This window comes from Struthio camelus, chromosome 15 (genome assembly GCF_040807025.1).
Source record: "Struthio camelus isolate bStrCam1 chromosome 15, bStrCam1.hap1, whole genome shotgun sequence".
Taxonomy (NCBI): domain Eukaryota; kingdom Metazoa; phylum Chordata; class Aves; order Struthioniformes; family Struthionidae; genus Struthio; species Struthio camelus.
Genome location: NC_090956.1, coordinates 4,182,420 through 4,202,449, shown reverse-complemented (window position 1 = coordinate 4,202,449; position 20,030 = coordinate 4,182,420). Strand labels below are relative to the sequence as shown.

Here is a 20,030-nt window from a genome sequence, read left to right as displayed (position 1 = left end):
TGCAACAAATCAAAATGTAGAAACAAAAAGGAAGGCTAATACAATCCCTGAACCAGCAATAAAAGCCGCTCTCCAAGAGCACTTACTTGTCCTGCACGGCAAAATTTTTACTCTGCGCTTCCACAGGAAAGATGCCACAGAGAAACTCTGTGTTTGGGATGGAGGGGAAGGCATGCCAAAGTTACAGGTTGCAACGGAGACGACTTATATCTTCCCAGTTAATTCTCTCAAAATTACTGTGGGGTGTTTTTCAGCATTTCCAATCCAAATTACATTGGATGCAATGACGGAAGATAACGTAATAGTTGGTGCCCTCAGGTAGTTTAGTCCTGCACTTTTTATGGCTTCGATATAGAGTAAAACCCTGATGCAAAGTAGGCAGCTATTGCAGAAGATGGATATCCTGCTCTGTTAAGACGCAAAGGGTCTTTGAAAAATGGTGCACAGGACTTTATAGAAGCAGCCACCATAACAACTTCAGCATTGATCTGCTTGAGCTTTTTGGATGCGGACCTCTCAGGTCTTGAGCCTTTGTGTCTCCTGGGATCGAATGACAAAGTCCTCTCATTCCTAGGCAGAGCTGAGGATCGTGATCGTCAGTTGCTATTTGTGATCACTGCGTCAAGAAGCTGCTTATGTGACACTAGTGTCACTGAAAGAAAAGCAGTATTTTACCTAGAACCAGAGTGACTTAGAGGAAGCAGATCTTAAAACAGCGACCTATGTGCTATGTAAAAATGAAGCTTTGTATCGATTCTCTTTCTAACGGGGGGGAGTGGTATATTGAGAGAAGATGTAATCACTCCTACCGTTTGCTTCAGAGAGTTCTTTCTGTTGTTTAGTTTGTATATGATTGCTAGGCTTTGAGCTTTGGTAAAACGTGTGGGTAACTTCAATAGTGTTGGAAGTAGACCTTTATCTTGTACTTGTCATGACAAGGTAAGTGCTGAGTTTTGCTGAAGCAAGTTCTTTTTCTGTTTTTTTCCGATAGCCTTCAAAGCTAGGCTAGTACGTTTGTACGGGAAAATCTAGTAATCTGTGTAACTATAGGGTCTTGATCTCACTGACCAAGTCATGGATAGAATTCATGAAATGATTGTAGATTGGAATTGTTAAATTACATAGCAACTTTGTATCCAGTGCAGCAACAACTTTAAATTTGTTTTCAAAATCTGGCCCATACAGAAGCATGTTAATGAATTGCAGAGGTCTTGCCATGAGTGCACAGAATACCACAGAAAGGTCTGTATTCATAAGAAAAGATTGATTCTGCTTTCTGCTGGAGAAAGCTGTCAGTAGCAAGTAGAAGGAATTCCCACTTTGGTAACTTACAGGCATTTTCAGACTGCTTGGGTCAATCAGTTCTTCAGATGTTCACTCCCATATACCAGCAGTTCTTCACTTGCACCTTGAGCGTTAACCAAATATTATGCAATGTGATACGTGAAAGATATGAGCCTGACTCGAATAGATAGTAACATGGTTTCTTTGTTCTTCTTTTGCTGTCTGGCATGGTCTTCCTGTCTGGTTCTTGTATGACTGACTTGAAGTTTCAGGGGGGTTTGTTTGCCTGGTTGATTTCTGGTTTGTTACATGTTTTAAGGGGTTTTTTTAATGCAAAGTAGTTGGAAAGATGTGCCTAGGTGATTCTGCTCTTTGGGCAAGGCAGTGCAAATGTGCTAAAACCCCTTACCTACGCTCCGTTCAGTATTTGTGTTACCCAGAGTGATTGAAGACTTTTTTTTTTTTTTTTGGAAAATAAATAGCTGTTCCTAAGGTGATTGTATTGTCCTGTCCATCCAAAATGCAAATTTCATTTTCATGTATTAAAACGAAAAAGAAATGCAAAAGATAAGAATTATAGAAATCTCAGCTTTTGAAGTCTGGATCTGTTGCTAGGGAATTGTTATGGCACCACAATTGGAAAATAATTAACTTGAAGTGTAAATAGAGCAGAATTTCTGAGAAATGGGGAGAGAAGCTGGCTTTAAATAGGAGCTCATTCATCTCTTTCTGTTATTTGTTCCCGCTTCCATTTAACGCTCAATTGGCAGGATGAGGAAAGTACAGTGGGTATTGCAGGTTCCGATAGGAGAAGGAGGGACAAGGCTTTTTATTATCATCATCCTTTTTTTTCTTGATTTGTATTGGTATTCCTGTGTCATCTTGATGCCTGTCATTTGAGATGGTTGGATGGGTGGATTAAGCATAGAACTGTCATGGCAAGATCTCACCGTCACCAATTTTGCCTGCTTGTTGAGGCAGGGACCCTATGTTTAAATAGTACGTAGGCAGAGATGAACACTGGCATGGTTAAAGCCCATGTGTGCTATCTCTGTTTAATGTGTTTTTTGTTGTTAGTTGGGAATAGGTTTGTGTGCAATAGATGCTAAGGTAAACGTTCTAATCAAAACCTTATTTTTCTCCACAAAAGGTATCATTTTGGGTGGTTCATTTTCCTAGTAGAAATGTTTTGTCGTTTACTTGGGGGGGCTCCCAATTCGACTAATAAGTTAAAAAAAAAAAAAAAAAAAATCTAATGCTGTCCCTGGCTACTGACTGGTAATATGCCTTTACGTCATTGTACCTTAGATTTATAAAAGATGGAAAATTTAGCTTTTCTCTTTTGAAAAAAAAAAAAAAAACTTTGTTTTTTGCTTTGTTTTCAGCGGTTTGAACACTCAGCCAAACTGAGGCGAAAGATCACTACGTATGTCTCGTTTCCACTGGAGTTGGACATGACACCATTCATGGCTTCCAGGTGTGTACCAAGTCCAAAATCCCCCAAAGACCTGGACAGAAATGTTTGCAAGTTCCATACATGTGCATCATGAAACATGGAACGTCCTTGAATCGAGGTTATAGAACAGGATGTATAATGGTACTTCGCTGTAAGTTTCTCCATAAAACGTGCATCTTTTCTAAACTAATTTTTAGATGAAGTATTGCGTTTTGTGTGTCGGAAAAGACTTGGTTAGACCATTTAAACATTTAAATTTTCTTATTAATATGTCTTATGTTTCTAGTTGCATGTTAAACTTGTAGACTTTTGATCCATCCTGCCTTCAGAATTTTGAAGATCTCTACTTCACTTGAGTGCCCTCCCATCAGTCTTCCTGTATGATCAGGCAGACTAGACATAGCATGCCTAATGTAATGTTTCAGAGGTTATAAAAAAATCTATTCCTGTGCATGTGCAGACTTTTTTTTTAAACCTCTCATTAGTGAATGGTGCAAGAAAAGCATGTCCAGATTAAAATAGGTATTCTTATTGGCATTTAATCAAATGCAGGAAGACTTTTCTTACCTCCCCAGTCTGTTACAAAGACATAACATTTATGCAAAAATACATCTATAAAAGGAACTAAAGCAGCTCAGGTAATGTGTCAGGCATTCCGTGCAGACTATATGAAAGGATATTCCGGCTTAATTCATAACTGAAGCAATGCAGAAAACCCCAAAACATGGCATCTTTTAACATAGGGGCTGTATTTGAAGATGAAATTTTAATAGTGCTTTCAAATATTTTTTTTCCCTAGAGAAAAGTAGATGCTTCTGCTAGGAGAGAGAAGGGAGAGCCCTGAAGCTGTGTTAAATTGCGTTATATTAGGGATCTATAGTTTATTCCAGTACATTCTGGAGATTTTGAGACTTTCCTGTTCCTCTGTGGTGAATTCTCCCTGGATAGAGTAGGCTCTGCTGATGAAAGGTATCAAGCATAATGGAGTATAGAGAGGATAATCGGGAGGCGTTGCTCAGTAATCTGAATTTCATCGGCTGTGAAATCAACAGCGTAATCCTATTGCTGCTGTCAAAACACAAAATGAATTTGCAAGTCAGAGCCAGGATGATTGACCCATCACAGGATAAGGGATTGAGGTAATTAGATATTTTTCCAGGTTTAAAATACAAATCTTTCCTTAACCTGTTTTTAAGCTTTTGGATAGGATATTTGATGTAAACACATCTGTATTTGCAGCATTGAAGCCTTGACCGGGAGGAGAAATGGTGCTTCTTATGTAGCATTGCTGTGAGAACAAATAAAGCATCTTTAGCATCCTAATCAGCAGACCTTCTCTGCTGCTAAGCAGCATTGTGCTTTTGAATTAGGACGTGGATTCAGCAAACAGGCTGTGTGTTGTGTACAACCTATTTACTCTGTCTGGGAAGCCACTGCTTTAAGTGACTGGATTTTTGTGTGTGTATGTTGCAGTAAAGAGAGCAGAATGAACGGGCAATACCAGCAGCCGACGGATAGTCTAAACAATGATAATAAGTAAGTGGTACATTCCATGCCTCCTATTGTGAAAGGTAGTTGGCTTCTAGAAGGAGTTATGCAGTCTGCTGTATATCCTGCAGTGATAAGTACGTTACCATATTTGACAGCACAGTAAGTCTGAACTGTTGCAAAATAAAGCTTCACTACATTTGCAAACCTTATCATGGTTTTGTGGCAGCTAACTTGCTGACCTGATGCTGTTAACCCCAGCAATATGTCTATGGACAGAATTAAAGGCTGTTGTTACAGTATTAAAAGGGATGAGTTTTCCTTTAAATAGTCCTATTTCTACTGGAACAGCAAAGGAAGTTTCAGAAGATGGAAAGAAAGCTTATCGAACACTGATACTTTAAGTCAGAACTGGATGACCCCAGTAATTCTGGGGTCTGTTGGTCAGGTATTGATTCCAGTCAGAATAATGGAGCGGCTGACATAAGACTTGATCAAGAATTTAAAGGAGTATAATTGAAGCCAGTATTTGTAGTTTCATGGAAATAGATACAGTCACACACACTTTAATCTTCTTTTAAGAAGGTTACAGTTTGGTTGTTAGTCATGTGCTGATGTGCTGATGTTATGTATTTAAATTACTCAAGGTATTTCATTTGATACTAAAGGTCTCATTAAGAAACTAGAATCACACAATAGGTGGATTTAAAAACTAGCTAACTAGGTGTCAGTACATTTGTCGTACAAGAAGACATCAAGGAGAGGTGTGCTTTGTGTGCTCCTGCAGGGATTGATTTGTTAGATGTATGGTGTTTAATAGTGCTAGCAAAGATCTGAAAGAAAACAAAGCGCGTCACTGAGGCTTACGCATGACGTAGGTTGGAGAAGTTGTTAATGATGAGGAGGATTAAGTAATGAGAGCAGAGACATCTGGGTTGCTTGCTAAGCTGGAAGCCAGTAAACAGCTGGGGCAATCCTAGAATCCTACATCTAGGAATAAAGAGCAGGGTCCACCCTGGCAGAATTAAAGACTCCATCTAGGAAAACAGTGACTCTTACAAATCTCTGGGCGCTCTGGTAGCCAGTCGACTGAAGAGGAGCCCTTGTTGCAGTGCTGGGTCAACAGAGCCCTGCAGTTTTTAGACATAAATAGGAGGCTATCAAGTGAAATTAGAGAGATTGTTTGATCATTGTGGAGCTGTGTTTATATTCAGGATTGAGGGTAGCGTTTCAAGACAGAGGTTGAGAGAGTGGAGAGCGTTTGGAAAACAGCCATAAGTAAAATTAGGGCGGGGTGGGGCAGGGGCATCTTACCTTATAGAACAAGAGAGTCAAGGACTTAGGTCTTTTTAAAGAGAAAAGTTGAGAGCAACTTGATCAGTCTAGCAGTACCTTTCTTTGGAAGAGAGAGGTCTGCTAATTTTCAGGCTAGCAGGCAAAGGCGCAACAAGGTCTGAAAGCTGGAAGGTGAGGCTGAATATATTCAGTTTTCAAAATAGCTACAAACTTTCCATGTTAAGGACAATTAGTGCAACAGCATATCACTGGAAGTATCTAAGATTAGCTCCTTCTCGTCCTCCACCCTCCAAACACGTTTTTTCTGGTTAGAAATTAGAGTACCCAATTCAGGGACGTAGAAGGTCAGAGTAGATAATCAGTGGTCCTCTTCAGGAATACATCAATATTGAAAAAATCTTTGGTAGCTAATATTGGTAAAGCTGGCAGCTGTCATCAGACTGGAATGCTGCCGTAACAGCAAGAAGAGGAACAGAAAAAAGTAGTTCGCTTTCTCTGGACGAGGATGCCCTCTTCCCAGCTGATGTTAAGAGCTGGTGTATTATTGATGGGTCAGCTGCCTTTACAGTTTCTATCGGTGTCTAGGAGCACAAGCTTCTGCTTGTTTGAAATGTCAGAAGTCAAGTTCTCTTCCCACTTTTGATCCACTAGTTCATTAACTCTTTTCTGTACCAGGTATTCCTTGTTTGCAGTAGTTAATCACCAAGGAACCTTGGAGAGTGGGCACTATACCAGCTTCATCCGGCAACACAAGGACCAGTGGTTCAAGTGTGATGACGCCATTATCACCAAGGCTAGCATTAAGGATGTACTAGACAGTGAAGGGTAAGTAGTGAACTGAAAAGGGGAGGGAAGGGAAACTGACCTTCAGATTTTTCTTTCTTTCAGATAAAAATGCTGTTTTGTCATAGAGAAGGCTTAATTTCTCTGTTTCGATATCTACTTTCTCTCTTTGTATATCAACCTTTCGGAGTGTTGCTTTATGCTCCTGGATTTTTTTTTTGAAGGAAGAAGAGGGAAAGGACAAGGGAGCATCAGTTGCAATGTCTGTAACTGGTTCTTATGTCCAAACTCTTGCTTGCTAATGGAAGGGGCTCGGAAGACCAAAGTGATAGGATTATCCCGTGTAGGAACAGAGGTCTTGCAAGTACTTACATCCATGACACAATTCTGTCTTTGTCTGCAGAACTTTCAGATTACTGTGAATGTAAAAGAGTTGAAGAAAAGCCATTAGGAAAATATAGGAACCGCAGAATGGCAAGGCAATATGGGAGGCGGGTGTAGAACATGAGCTCATAGCTCATGGCTTTAAATGGATTTCAGATTGGTGTTATGGTTTCAGATACTTGCAGTAGACAGGTATTGGGAGTGCAGAGCAGTAATTTGCCTTGGAAACATTTAGGTGCCTCTCATTTGAGAGAAGCATGGGGGATTGGTATCTATTTCAAGAATGCAGTAACTTAAAACCTGAAATCTTCATTTTGGCATTTTTAAACTATGGAGTTGGTACTGAAAGATAAGGGCCTCTTTTTTTTTTTTTTTTTTTTTTAATTATACCTGACATTTCCATTAATTGCTGCAGGCACAGATGTTCAGTTTGCAATTTTTTCCCGTTTTTCCTTTTTTGCACTGCAACTTGGCAGTAAAAACCTCTCCTATAGTATCTGAATTGTATATCAAATGATTTGACTAAAATTGCTTATGCTTTAAGGTCATCAAGAGAAATAAATTTGATCTTTTTATTCAATCACAAATGCTTAGCTTTGGTCCTGGGATGGGGTATGTCCATGCAAGAAACTGCCATAGGCAAGGAGGAGAGGATGTGTAACACAACTGCCGCATAGCTATCTCATTAAAGAATAGTTAGGTATGTGATCCGTTTTCCTTGATTCAGATAAATGCTGACATTGAGTAGATCTCATTGGATAAGGGAAACTCCATAGGGTTGGAAACAGAATGAGGATAACTGGGAAGTCTCAATAATGCTTTGAAGTTCTTTTAACTGAGTCGTGCAGTATCCCTGTCAGTGTGTGGTGTTTAAAGAGTAAGTAGAGATCAGTCCACTTCCCTCTGACTTGTAACTGCTTGAGGGCAAGGCTCCGTTATGTAGCAGCGTGCATACAGTAATTAAGAATAGGAAGAATTGCATCCTGTTAAAACAGCAGAGTAGAGTACAGATTGAGACATTAGATATTAGAGTTGGGTTTGACTGGGACACACCAATTTTCATCTGCGTTTTATTTTGGTAGAAGTAAACGGCATACGCTTTGCAGTGATCATAAATATCTCATGTTTTGGTTATGTGACTCTGAAGGAACGGCCACCTCTTAAAGCACCTCACTTGTATTTTGTGTCGTGGTAGTATGAAATGGATGCTGCCTGCCTGAGCATCAGCACAGTCCAGTCTTTCAGAAAGTTCAGGTTCCAAGCAGATTATACAACGAGATGGTTTGCTTGCATGGTAGGCCACCGTTGGGTTTCCTGAGTTGCTGGTATAATTATTTCAGCTGGCTTCCCTCCTCCTCTTCCGTGGTTACTGCAGGCGACTGGCATTTCCCTGGAATCACTGGAGATTGAAAAGAAAAACAAAACTGATAGTCCTCCTCTCTGCGATTACATCAGTAGAAATATTAATCTGCTGCAACGTGCAGCAGAAAGCTGAAACTGTACCTCTGCTTTCTTGCAGATATTTGCTGTTCTATCACAAGCAGTTCCTGGAGTATGAATAGCCTTATCCAGCAGCTTGTCAGATATAAACAAGGAAGAAAATAAGCAAGCCTTCTGAAACGACACACAAACCTACCTGAAATGAAAAGACCCATTAAAAAACAACTAGCACTGAGCTGTAACAGGACCTACTTGACACTGGCTCAAAGCCTGGCGGAGTAAGAAATGAACAATGTCCAACGTGTATGCAGTCCCGCAAGGACAGAAAGGGGGAAATGAGAGGCTACAGTCAGTCACTTAACAGAGGAAGTATAAAATGAAAGGAATGCTCTGGGTGGGGGAAATGGGAGCAGAGGAGTCCAGGCACTGGTACATCTCCTATGTTCCTCCAAAATGTGTGTGGGAAGGCAAGGGGGTGTACCCTCATCTCCATAAAGCATCTTCTCCATTGGTGCTTCAGCTCCAACGACCAATCATATAACAGTTAAAATTAAAAATCCAAGCCCATTTTTTATGCATATGGGTCTGAAAGCAGTAGAGTGGAGGAGGAGGGGATGACACAACTAAAGGACTTTGCAAGTATCTTTTTATTTGTGAATTTTAGTTATTAAATAAATACAGTATGAAACTATTAGGCTCTTTTTTTTTCAAAACATAAAAGAAATCCTGGATTGTGGAACTGAAGCTACAGTACTAAGACAGGTTTTCAAGCATGCCTGCTTGCACAGGTAATGTTTAATGCCATCGGACTGCTCATCAAAAGCATCAGCACAGATTATTTTCTGTTTGAGCCCTTTTTTGTTTTCTATAAATAGCTATTTTCTTAATTTTTTTTTCCTTTTATTCCCTTTTTTCACGAGAATGAAACTCATAAATGCAACCATCAGTAAAATGAATGAATTGGCGTGTTTATACTGTAAGAGTGGTCTTGGTTCTTTTTTTAAATCTTGTGAATAAGTTTGAATTTCTCAAAATTGCTTGTTTTGTTGTTGCTGTTTTTGGTTTGGTTTTTTTTCCCTCCTGCCTTCCAAAGGCGTGTATATATGACACTTGTAAGAACCTCCGTATTCAAAAATGTACCATCTGTTAGATACGGTTGCTGCTGGGGGCAGCACTGAGCGATAGATCTGCTGCTGTTGAGCACTTCTGCAGTGCACTAGGCTTTTTAAGTAAACAACCCATTTTCGTGGTATGTGCTAGGCTCATATTGGTTCCTTGTAGCCTCCCCCGTGCATTAACTCCTCACGTACTCTTACCCCTTTGCAGAATCTCAGCCTCTCTATCTGTGCCGTTAGCTTATAGCTGCGGGTGTTCTGGCTCGTTTTTGCTTTGTCACAAACGCGTTTGCGTTCCCCTTCTCCCCCTCCGTTGCTGCCTTTCCGAGCAGCTCCTGCGCCTGGGTAGGCACCAGCAGTAACTCCTCGTGTGCTGTATTTTGCTCCCAGAAGGCTGGGCCGTGGGTTGAGTTGCAGCCCATGAGAGAGACCATTCACAGTGGAGAGCTTAAGAGAGCAAAAATGGGTTTTGCTCCCTCTTCCTCGTGGAACCTTTAGAGAGCTGCATCTGTCTAAGGTTTAGACGCTGTCTAAATTTGTGGAAAAGCCACACCGAAAAGGTCATTAAGCTCTGCATATGTATCCACGCAGTCCCCCGTTGACTTCAGCAGCGTAGTTAAAAATGTGGATTGATCTAACCTTTTAGATTCTGTGCTCTAGAAATGGGCTGCAGGTGTCTAACCTCCCTAAGGCAGAGGCGGAAAGTGATCTGTTTAACAGAAAGAACATGGGGAAAATAAGTCTGGGTTTGTTTGTTTTTTAAATGAGCATCTTACAAGAGAAGCTGCACGAAAGGACGGTGAAATTGTATTTCATTTGTACACAAACTAGAAGACTACAAGGCAGTGTTGTACATCAAGAGATTTCTGTGACACTTTGCAACGAGGAAAGAAGAAGAGACGACTAATTGAAACACCCTGAATACAAATCAGACACTGAAGATGTACCGTACAGTATCTGAGGTATCTGGGCAGGATGACTTCTGCAGAAGCGATAGCGCGTTCTGGTTTCGTAACCTGTCTTCCCCCACCGTCATGCTTGAAATAGTTTTCAGTTGTAATTGGGTACTGCAGGGTTTAACCTGAGTGTTCTTGTCGCAAATGAAAAATTGCTAGAGAAATGCAGATGAATGGTGCGCGCACAGCCGGGGAGGACGCCTCCCTCCTGGAATTGGGCACGGTATCGTGCAGATGCTTGACGACGCTTCCTGCTACCTTTTAATAATGCAGCAAGCTTGCAGAGGAAGATGAGAATCAGCCTTCCATTATTCCCTAGGCTGCTGCAGTTCAAGTCCCCACCTTGTCCTGTTGCTGAAGGAGGAGTGCCACCGTGTGGCGAGCGGGCACTGCTGTGCCGGGAATGCCTTCGCTTTGTGATGCCGAGCTCTGAGCCCTTGGCTGCTTTTTTGATGCCAGAGCCTGAACAAATGAATTCTGTTCTCCGCTAGCACGCGCTTGGCCGCTGGAGCTAATGCACTCTATTTTGTTAGTCCTTTAGAAACAAATTGTTTAGGGATGAGGCCAGCTACGTAAGTTAGCCTTAATTTTTTTTTTCCACCCCTCTCTGGCTAGTGATGAGCTGTGCTCTGCCTAACTGCACCTGCGCTGATGGTTTTCAATTGGAGATGGAGAGCGGAGTAGGTGTCAGTGCTGTTTCTGGTTTTAAAAGCAGAATTCCCAGTGTATGTAAAAGCTCTTGTTTTTCATTTTGTTTTTTTCCTCTCATTCCTCTGTCTCCCCCCCCCCAACCAAATGTCTCACCCTGAATCATGCCAGGTGTGTTTCTATTTCCAGCAACAGTAAATCAGCACAGGTTGTTAGAGCAGCAGAGAGCATTTTTCTCTCTGCCTAAAAGAAAAAAAAAAATGGAAGAACAGCCACTATCACAAGAGCAACACTACGTCTCATTATGCTTTCTTCCAGTACAGCCGCCTTTTGTTCTTCCGCTGTTTAGAAATAATCATGCGTCTAATACACAAGGTTTGTTCCTGATGGAGCTGGGAGATTTCTCTTTGCAGAACTCATCATCACCTTTAGGAAAATGCCGACCTCAGAACTCCTTCCTGTGCAATAAGATGCTAGCAAATGACTGATCAAGTTATGCCTTCCTAATGTGTTGGCAGACAGAACTGAAATCCTGCCTGCTTCTATGACTAATTATCCTGCCGCTTCAGCTGCTGACCTTGTTCATCTCAGGGATTGGGGTTTGGGGCTGGTTTGTTAATTGTGAAGTATAGTTTTATATTGGTATGGCTCGCTCTGTTGTGAGGAAGCATCTGAAGAAGTTACTGAATACAGAGACTGGTACAATGACCTAGATTCATACTGGAGTATATGTGGTGTTTAGCTGCCAGCAATGAACATGGCTCTACATCCAGCACAAAAAAAAAAAATCCACAAAGTTGCTTTCAGTGTAGCATTTTCTTGTCCCTCTCTCAGGCGCTGCGCTAGAGATGCAGCGTCACTTGGTTCTGGTGCCTGATGAAAACTTCAGCAAAAGCTGGACTGTGAGAAGTTGTCTGTGGGGGGCAGTTAGGAAAGTTGACTCTAGCGTGGATTCCTTAAGCCGGATTAACCCCCCCATATGGATGCTCTTACGCAAAATTAGTGGCCTTAATCCCATGAAGTTTAAGTCGTTCCAAGTGGTAACTGCTTGCAGCCCGTACTTCTAATAGAAGAGAATGATGTTGTAAGTGATGTCTTCGAGGGTGCCCTGTCAGGGCTGTTGGACAGCAGCTGCAAACATCACCCCACATCTATTGATTTCTCTTGCTTCTGTTGCATCTAATTGTTGTATTTGGGAGTCTGTCAACGATCTGTGCTTGGTGTTGATTTGACCAACTTAACTCAATGTTATCTTTTCTTTAATATGCTGTTATAAGTATTTACATCCTCTGAGGGAGGGGAGGGCATGCCTGTGATCCTGAGGAACGTTCCTCTCTCCCTAGCAGGGCTGGAAGGACTGACTTGGCTTCTGACAAGCATTTCCCCCCACCCACCCACCCACCCACTTTCTAGGACACAGACCATGCCGACTGCCCTCTATTGCAGGGTATTGCTGCTCCCCCCCCTTCTCGGTTGCAGTGAGCGCTGGAGGAAGAGTAGCACTTAATAGCGGTAAGCAGCAACACGGGCAGCACGGCTCCTCGGGTTGCCTGGAAACGCGAGGGAGCTCTGCCAGAGTCCAGAGCGGGCTCCGCGTTAATGAACGAAGGTGAGCAGCATCCCGGAGCTTTTGCTTGCCAGAGCCAGACAGGGTGTGCCGCTGCGCTAGTCTTTGTAGAAAAGCTTTCCTAAAACTGTTCCTGCTTGAATAATTGATACCTTTTGATCCTCGAGAGATGCCCTCATTGCAAAGCTGATGGCACGTGTTCAGTCTGGTATTTCTCACCTGCTCTGAATGAGGTTCTGGCTCTCTCTGTACTACGAGCAGCCGGTGCCGAGGCGTTTCCCACGGTTGCTAGAGCTGCTTACCTGTGACTGGCGAGAGGCTGAACTGGAGACGCCAGAGCATCCGAGCTAACCTGGGACTGCTGTCAGCTTAACCAATCGTCCCAAAGCAGCTGCTTCCTACCCCGGGCGGACTGCCAGGATCCGAGTGGGGTCATCGCTTTTTAAGCTTAAAGCGAAGCGTGGTAGTGACGCAGCGGTCAGCGGATGAGTACCGCGATGAGCGTTTCCCGTTGCCGTGCTCTCTGTGGCACGGTTCTCACGACTCTGGCCGAAAAGCTGTGGACCGCCCCGTGCCCAGGTAATGTTGCAGCGCTCAACAGGAGGGCTTCGTGCTGCAGGGGTGTTATCGAGAGCCTTGTGTCAGCGGACAGGTCATCTCTGCATAAAGAAGAGCCAGCCTGTCCCTGCAAGTGATACCTGGCAACCTCTGAAAGGCTCCTAAACAGGGTGTTTAAAGGTCTGCTTTCCCAGCGCTGCTAGCCAAAGCTTGGTACTATAAACAGGCACTATCAAAAAGCAGTTTCATCTTGCCTCATGAATGTTTTATGGCTTAGAAATGGTAGGAATGACTCTGTGGTCACTCCCTTCCTGGCTTGGAATGACTGACTGCTCTGAGCAAACCCTTCAGTCCCCTGCTCAGTTAGCTGCTGGGAAGCCCTCCCTGTTCGACTGCAGTCGCTCGCTTTGAAACCTCTTGGACCCCTAGATGGGATGGCTTGGTGGTGGCCGAGATGCTTTCACCACCTCCAGCACGTGCAGTTGCTCGCCGCTCCTCCGCAGCGAGGTGCAAAATACCTTTCTACATGCGCGAAGGAGTCTGCATGTGAAACTGTTCCCGTACTAAATAAAATTCAGAACGTGAAGAGCGCGGGATGGAAGGAAAGGCTTAATGCGGCAGCGATGTGCTCTCAGCTTCAGTGTTTGCATGCTGGTGTTGCCTCCAGCATGTGTCACTGTACCCTGCCAGCTGCTTGTTCGTGGCCAGGGGCTGGATGTTGTTTCGCAATGATACTGTAAGGAGATTTTGTGCTGCGGATGGCAGGCTTTCAAGGCTCACTCATCGCATTTGGGAGAATTATCTGAGTAAAATGAGATTTCAGGTTTGAAAAGGCTTATCCCCCGCCCCGCGAAGGTAAATGCAGTGCAATACGAAAGTTATCCCTGTGGTTACTTGCTATATTATAAGGACTTTGCTAAGCAGCCTGAAGAAATGAAATACAATACGCAAGAATAATGAGACAGAAAATTGCCATGTTGACTCATGAAGCGATTCGGGACAGTGAGGATTTGGACCACTTAACGACAGTCTGGCCAACGCGTACGTTGTTAGTCCGTGTCTTTAAATAGCTCTTGAACTTTCTAGTCCTAAGCGGTTTCGTTGGGTTCCAGCTTTTTTCTGCTTTGTGAGCAGAGATCGCTGTGAACGCGGCACTATCTTTGGTGATAGTCACCTCAGAGATGCTACGCAGAAAACGTTCAAGTGAGTGTGAAGAAATATATAGTGCGTAAGATGCAAAGTTTATTATAACTACTCGCTTTTGCTTTCTCTAGCTGTCTACTTTCCCCTGGAAAGTCAGATTTACCAGCCCTCCTAATTTGTGCATATATTAACTTTCTTGTATTTATTCTACCAAGTTTTAAACTCTAGTTTGAGAAAACTGATGATGGTTTACTATCATGAATGATTTCTCACCAAGCAAAGAATTACTACAGCTTAATACTCTCCTTTAGTGAAAATGAGAACTTTGAGTTGTGTGTCAAAACCTACGTTTTTCCATAGTAACTTTCAAATCTAGGTCAGAGAAAAATCTTTCCTTGAAGCAGCTGCATCTTTGGAAGACTCATCATTTTTACCAGCTATTTCAGGTAACCAAAACCAGAAGTATGTAAAACCACTGAGTCAAGTTTTCGGCCATGGATGTCTTTTCACATCTAAAACCAATTCCGTTTGGCCTATGCAAAAAAGCACAGGTTCTTAGCAGGCATCTAACGCTTCGGTTTTAGACAGCGTTCGTGAAATACACAGTTTTGTATTTAATTTTTTCCAGCCTGGGGGTTCAATGTGAACTTCAGTGTCTCTCCCAGCTGCTGCTGGCGCAGCGTCACGTGCTGGCAGTGTGCAAAGCCCTGGCCAGTTCATGTGGCTTTTCCTCACCTCAGAAGCGCATTGAGCCTTAATAAATATTCTCTCCTGTAAAGAAACTTTAGCAAAAGTTGAAAAATATGCTGGGCTTGTCAGCGTGGCCGCATGTCTTCTCCAAGGCCTGTTAGCTTTACCAAGCCCTCAAGGCCAACAGCATTCAATGAAAACTTCCAAGCATAACTTCTTGGATCTGAGTCCATACCTCAGCCACAGGAGGCTGGAGAAGGCCAGATGTCATCTCCTGTCTGAAAGGGCCGAGATGCTTTAAAATATATTTTGAAATAACTCTTTCAAAAACTCCTTGTGGTCCTTAGGAAATCAATTTGGTGGAAGAGGCAGGCACCCAGACAATATTCAAGCAATGACTGATTAAAATGTCAAGTTGTTCGTTATATTTAAGCTCTGTGCATGAGGGATTTACTACTGCGCTAGACTTGGGCTGACACCACAGCTTAGCCCATTTTCTCTTTGATGCGTGCAGCGCTCTCGTTACTGCTTGTAAACTACTTGTGGCACAAGGTAGAGGGTTTTTTTAAAAAAAAAAACAAAAACCAACAAACTTTTAAAAACGGAAGCTGTTCTTTGGCACGGGGGGCCGTTGTCATCATCGTCTGTTCCTGGCTGTGCATCAAAACCATTCGCAGAGGCCAAGGGACGCTGATGTTGGAGCCAGAATGAAAAGCCTCCATTAGACTCAGTTCCAATGACCGGAGAACGTGGAAAAATCCACGGAGGTCAGAGCAGGGCAGCTAAAAGGAAAGGGACTTATTTTATTGAGAGCGTGTAAGAATAATGAAAATGTCATTTCCTCGGTGGAAGAAATAGTGTTGGCCGTAACCTGGATCCACCGTGCGAAGAGGGCATCTTGCCAGCCTGTCATGGTAGAAACCGTTACATTTATTGGAAATGGAGGGCAAAGCATCTGTATCTGGGGGCAGAGGGAGCAGCTTTCCTTCCGTTCCCATGATGTGCGGGAGCCGCCGCTGCGTTCAGGCCAGGGCTGTCTTCTCTTGCGAAGGAGAGCAGATGATTTTGAAGTGGCCGTCATCGGGACCGGGAACGGCCCCTGCGCTTCCCATGCTGCATATCCCGCTGTGCGCGGCAGCGACTCTTTCTCCTCTGTGGTAGGAAGTGCTGTGGCACGACTTGGTCTCCTGTACAGCAGAGCCGTGCTCGGGGAAGCAGAAGCCGCAGGTTTCCACCGGCTCTGGTACCCTGCTCCCAGTGGATCCATCACCAACGCTGCCTGCTTCCACTAGGCGATCTGCAAATAAATTACGTAGGTTAGCTGAAGGGCTTTCTAGGAGCAGACCATCTTAGTGGGAAGGTGTTTCCTGTTTTCCTCCCGAGCGCCTGTGAACCGTGAGCCAGCATGGACTTATTTTGATACAGCCCTGTGTGTGCGTGTCTGTGTGTGCGCACGTGCATGTGGCTGTTGTGCAAGTAAAGCACCGCTTAGCCGCTCACACCTCGTCCTGACACCAGGGGAGGTGAGAGTCTAGGGGCCAGCGACACAAAAGCCAAAGCCTGAGGAAAGGGATGGGGTCAATTAGTTGCAAAGTGCTGGAAACAGGAAGGATGAGGTTTAGTACTAAAGCAATTGTAATATTTATAACACTGCATCTGCATTGTTTTTTTGTGGAGTGCTCGTTTTGTAGCCTATGCAAATGCAATGATGCAGCGGTGTGCAACGGGCAAGAGCTCCAGCAAGGGCAACGGGCCGGGCTGTCTGGGACCAGCTGAAGGGTCCCCGAGAGCGGCCTGTCGGCCGGGAGCCAGCTATCGAAGGGCTCTGCCCCGTCGCCTGAGATCTGATAAGTCAGGTGAGGTGAGGAATATTAAAAAGCATCCAGTAAACCTCTTTGAACCTGTCAGCTGCCCGTAAAAATGAACGTTCAATGCCACAGCGTCCTCAGACAAAAGTCAATAAGAATGGCTGAAATTACAGTTCTGCTGAAGAATGACTCCGAGGATGACACATCAGGTCACAGGCTTTTCTCAGTGATTTATTTCCAACATCTAGCATCATCAGCTCCGAAATGAATGCAAATATACATGTGTGTTTGTGCATGTGCACACACACATAAATATATATATAAATATAGCTGTCCACCATCTTAAAAAAGAGAAGTGGAGGAGGAAGTGTAAAAACATCTTTTGCGTGTTGGTTTACACCTTGCACGCCTTTTCCTATCTTTTCTCTCTAAAGCCTGGACTGGTAAAGCAGCGCTGGCTCCAGGGCTAAAACTTGGCCTTTGATGCTGCGCCACCGTTGAGGCCTTGGCGCGGGAGTCCTGGCTGCGGCGCCCTGCTGCGGCAGACGGCCGCTTTTTGCAGCTTCTCCTCCCCGAGCTGCAGCATCGCCCCCCGTCCCGTGCCCCCGACCTACCGGCACCGCTCACCTTTGGAGGAGTCGTCCCGGCGGTGGCAGGGGCCGGCGCTGGCCTGGCAGGAGACCACCTCTCCCTTCCTGCGCAGGTGGCTCCAGCCCAGGAACAGGGAGCAGACGAGGGCGCAGAGGCAGAGCCCCAGCAGCAGGTAGACGACCAGCCAGGGGTCCTGCTCCACGCACGGCTTCTGCGGCGAGGCGCAGCCCAGGGCGGCCGGCGGCGGCGGCGTGGTGGCCACCAGGGCAGCTGCTGGGGCCGGTGGCGGGGGAGAGAGGGGTTGAGCTCGGCCGCCCTTCGCGCGCACCCTCCCCGCTCTCGCCCTGGCGTTAGGGGGTGGCTGGTGGCTCCAGAGCGGAGGGGACAATTCGCCGCCCTCGCCTGGGAGAAAGCCGGAGGGAGACGGCCGGCCGGCCGAGACGTCTTCCTTTCCCAGGTGCCAGCGCGACAAAGCGCATCAGGGCACGAGCCGCCCCTCGCGCGAGCCCCCGGGGGTGCTGCCCCGCGCCCTTACCCTCGCAGGCCGGGGCGCACTGCTTGGGGTGCTGCCCGCAGACGCTGGTGCAGTTGATGCATTTCTTCAGCAGCTCGTCGTAGTAGAAGCCGGCTCTCCTGCCGCAGGCCATGGACTCTGCGGGAGGGCAGCGCGGCCCCTGAGCGCGGCGCTCGCGAGGGCCAGACGCCAGCGCCGTGCAAAACCTTGCCAAGCCCCGGGGAAACGGGGTGGGGGGTGTGTGTGGGGGGGGGAGCCACTCACCGCAGAGCGCGGCGCAGCGCCGCACCGCCGGCCGCCCGCACACCAGGCTGCAGGGGATGCACTGGCAGACGAGGGCGTCCCAGTACTGCTGGTCCGTGCAGTTGTTCATGGCATCCCAGGCGCCGGGCCGGGCTGCGCCTGCGGGAGAGGAGGGAGGGGAAGCGCGGGCACCTCCCGGCTCCCCGCCGCCGGGCTCCGGCCCTTTGCAGCTCGCCCGGCGCAAAACCTGCCGTTTGGAGCTCCGCAAGCGCCCCGATTCCTTCGGGGCCACCTCGCGCCCTCCCACCACGCGTCTCCCTTGGGTGCGCCGCTCGCGCGGCCGAAGCGGGGTCCGACGGGGCCGAGCCTTCCCGCGAAGCGGCCGGCGGGGGGGGGGGACGGCTCGGCCGCTGCGCCGGGGCCGGGGAGGCGCGGAGGGAGCCCTCGGCGCCGCTGGCAGCCCAGCGCGGCAAAACGCCACGCCAGCGACTCCAAAAAATGCGGGGGGGGGGGGGAATAAATAAATAAAGGGGCGCGTGCTCCTACGGGCTTTTCCAGCAGCTGAAGCCTTTGCGCCCGTCGCCCTCCCGGCGGTGCCGACGCGCCGCTCGGCCCCTCGCCGCCGCGGGCAGGGCGCCGGGAGCCGCGCACGTGCCCCCGCAGATGTTTCCTGGCCCGGCGGGCGCCGCCGGCCCCCGAAAGGTTTAAAGCTCGTCAGCGCTGCGGCGCCGGTTTCGGCTCGCCCCACGACGCGGCCCTGCGGCCGCTCGACTGGCCCCGCTTTCGGAAAATTAAATAATCGCTCCCGTTCGCGCTGGCTGCAGCCGGCCCCGGGGGCACGGCGGGGCGCAGGCCTGCGCGCTGCGCAGCCCCCCCGTCCGCAGCGAGCGGCGCCGCCTTGGGCCCCGCGCTCTGCTCCGGCTTCCCGGCGCCCGCCGACCCCCCCCCGGCGCTGAGCCGCCGCGTCCTCGGCCCGGCTCCGCTCCTGCGGCCGCTGGCCCGGGAGCCCCTCCGTGGCCTGGGAGAGCCGCCGGCCGCCGCCGGCCCCGCTCCCCTCGCCCCCGGCGCTGCCCCGCATCCCCTCTCCGGCCCTGCGCGCGGGAAACTCACGCTCGCCTCTTCCCGCGGCGCCGCGAGGCTGCCCCGGCCGCCGCCGTCTGGCCGCCAGCCGCGGCCCCGCGCCCGCTCCTTACGCGGGAGGTTTATTATTAGAGGTCGATTTGATTAATGCCTGGGCCATGTGTTTCCTGGGGTTTCCCCTGCATCCCTCCCATGCAAATGGTCCGCGGGCGCCAGGCAGCGCCTCGGCGCGGGCCGCGTGCTCGGGCACCGGGCCGGCCCGCGCTCCGGGAGCCGGCCGCCCCGCCGGCCGGGCCGCCCCGCGCAGCCCCCCGAGCCGCCTCGGGTCGTGGGAACGCCTGCTCCGCTCCCGGGCAGGCGGAGGGGGCGGGCGGGAAAGCGGGGTTCGGGCGCCAGCGGGATGCACCGCGGCCGGCGGCGCCGTCCATCCCGGGTGCCGCCCGCAGCAGCCTCTCGCTGCTCCTCTGCCGCAGCCCCGAGGCCTCGGTGTCGGCCGCGCCGGCAGAAACCCCGGCCGGGCTCCGGCCCCGGGCGGCTCGTGCTGGGGGTGAAGGAAGCGATAACGAGGCGGCTCGGCTTTCAGAGAAGGAAAACGTTGCCGTTGCTCCGCCGGCAGCCCCCCGAGAGCGTAGCCCTACGTCTGTGTTTCGACGTCGCCTCGCAGACGGGAAGGGGGCGGCCGTCCGGCGCTCAGCGAGGCGGCGCGCTCCCCCCGGGCCTCGCCGGCCCTCGGCCTCCCCGCGCCGCTGCTCCCGCCGCCGGCCGGCCCGAACGGCCCCGCGCGGCCCCGAGCACCGCCGGTGCACTCCGGGGGGGGGGTGTCCCCCCCCCCCGCTTTTTCCACGTTCGCTCCTGGCGGTTTCTGCCCCTTTCCTGCCGGAAGGAGCCGGGCGCGCGGCCGGGACTCGCCGCGGGGCCTTCGCGGGACGTTTTCTGCAGAAGCGGCTGAGAGGGGAAGGAAGCAGCAATGCTTTTTACTTTCTATA

General features: G+C 48.1%; 2 protein-coding genes across 15 annotated transcripts in view; one reads left to right on the top strand and one right to left on the bottom strand.

Annotated features, from left to right (window-relative positions):
- Positions 1-8,822, top strand: part of USP22 (ubiquitin specific peptidase 22) — a 114,015-nt gene extending 105,193 nt beyond the window's left edge. For 13 of the 14 annotated variants that reach the window (XM_068907863.1, XM_068907860.1, XM_068907867.1 and 10 more), the window contains 4 exons: positions 2,670-2,761; positions 4,214-4,276; positions 6,200-6,349; positions 8,211-8,822. In XM_068907863.1, the coding sequence (XP_068763964.1) occupies positions 2,670-2,761; positions 4,214-4,276; positions 6,200-6,349; positions 8,211-8,253 (348 nt within the window). In that variant the 3' untranslated portion in view covers positions 8,254-8,822. The remainder of the gene's footprint in view (positions 1-2,669; positions 2,762-4,213; positions 4,277-6,199; positions 6,350-8,210) is intronic. The other variant, XM_068907856.1, reaches the window with a different exon arrangement.
- A 5,107-nt stretch (positions 8,823-13,929) lies between these two features.
- Positions 13,930-19,139, bottom strand: TNFRSF13B (TNF receptor superfamily member 13B). The gene is made up of 5 exons (XM_068909112.1): positions 19,075-19,139; positions 17,986-18,123; positions 17,743-17,859; positions 17,244-17,477; positions 13,930-16,105 (listed from the first exon to the last, which is right to left on the bottom strand). The coding sequence occupies exons 2-5, from the start codon at positions 18,092-18,094 to the stop codon at positions 15,831-15,833; spliced, it is 735 nt and encodes a 244-aa protein (XP_068765213.1). The 5' UTR covers positions 18,095-18,123; positions 19,075-19,139; the 3' UTR covers positions 13,930-15,830.
- Between the last annotated feature and the right edge of the window lie 891 nt (positions 19,140-20,030).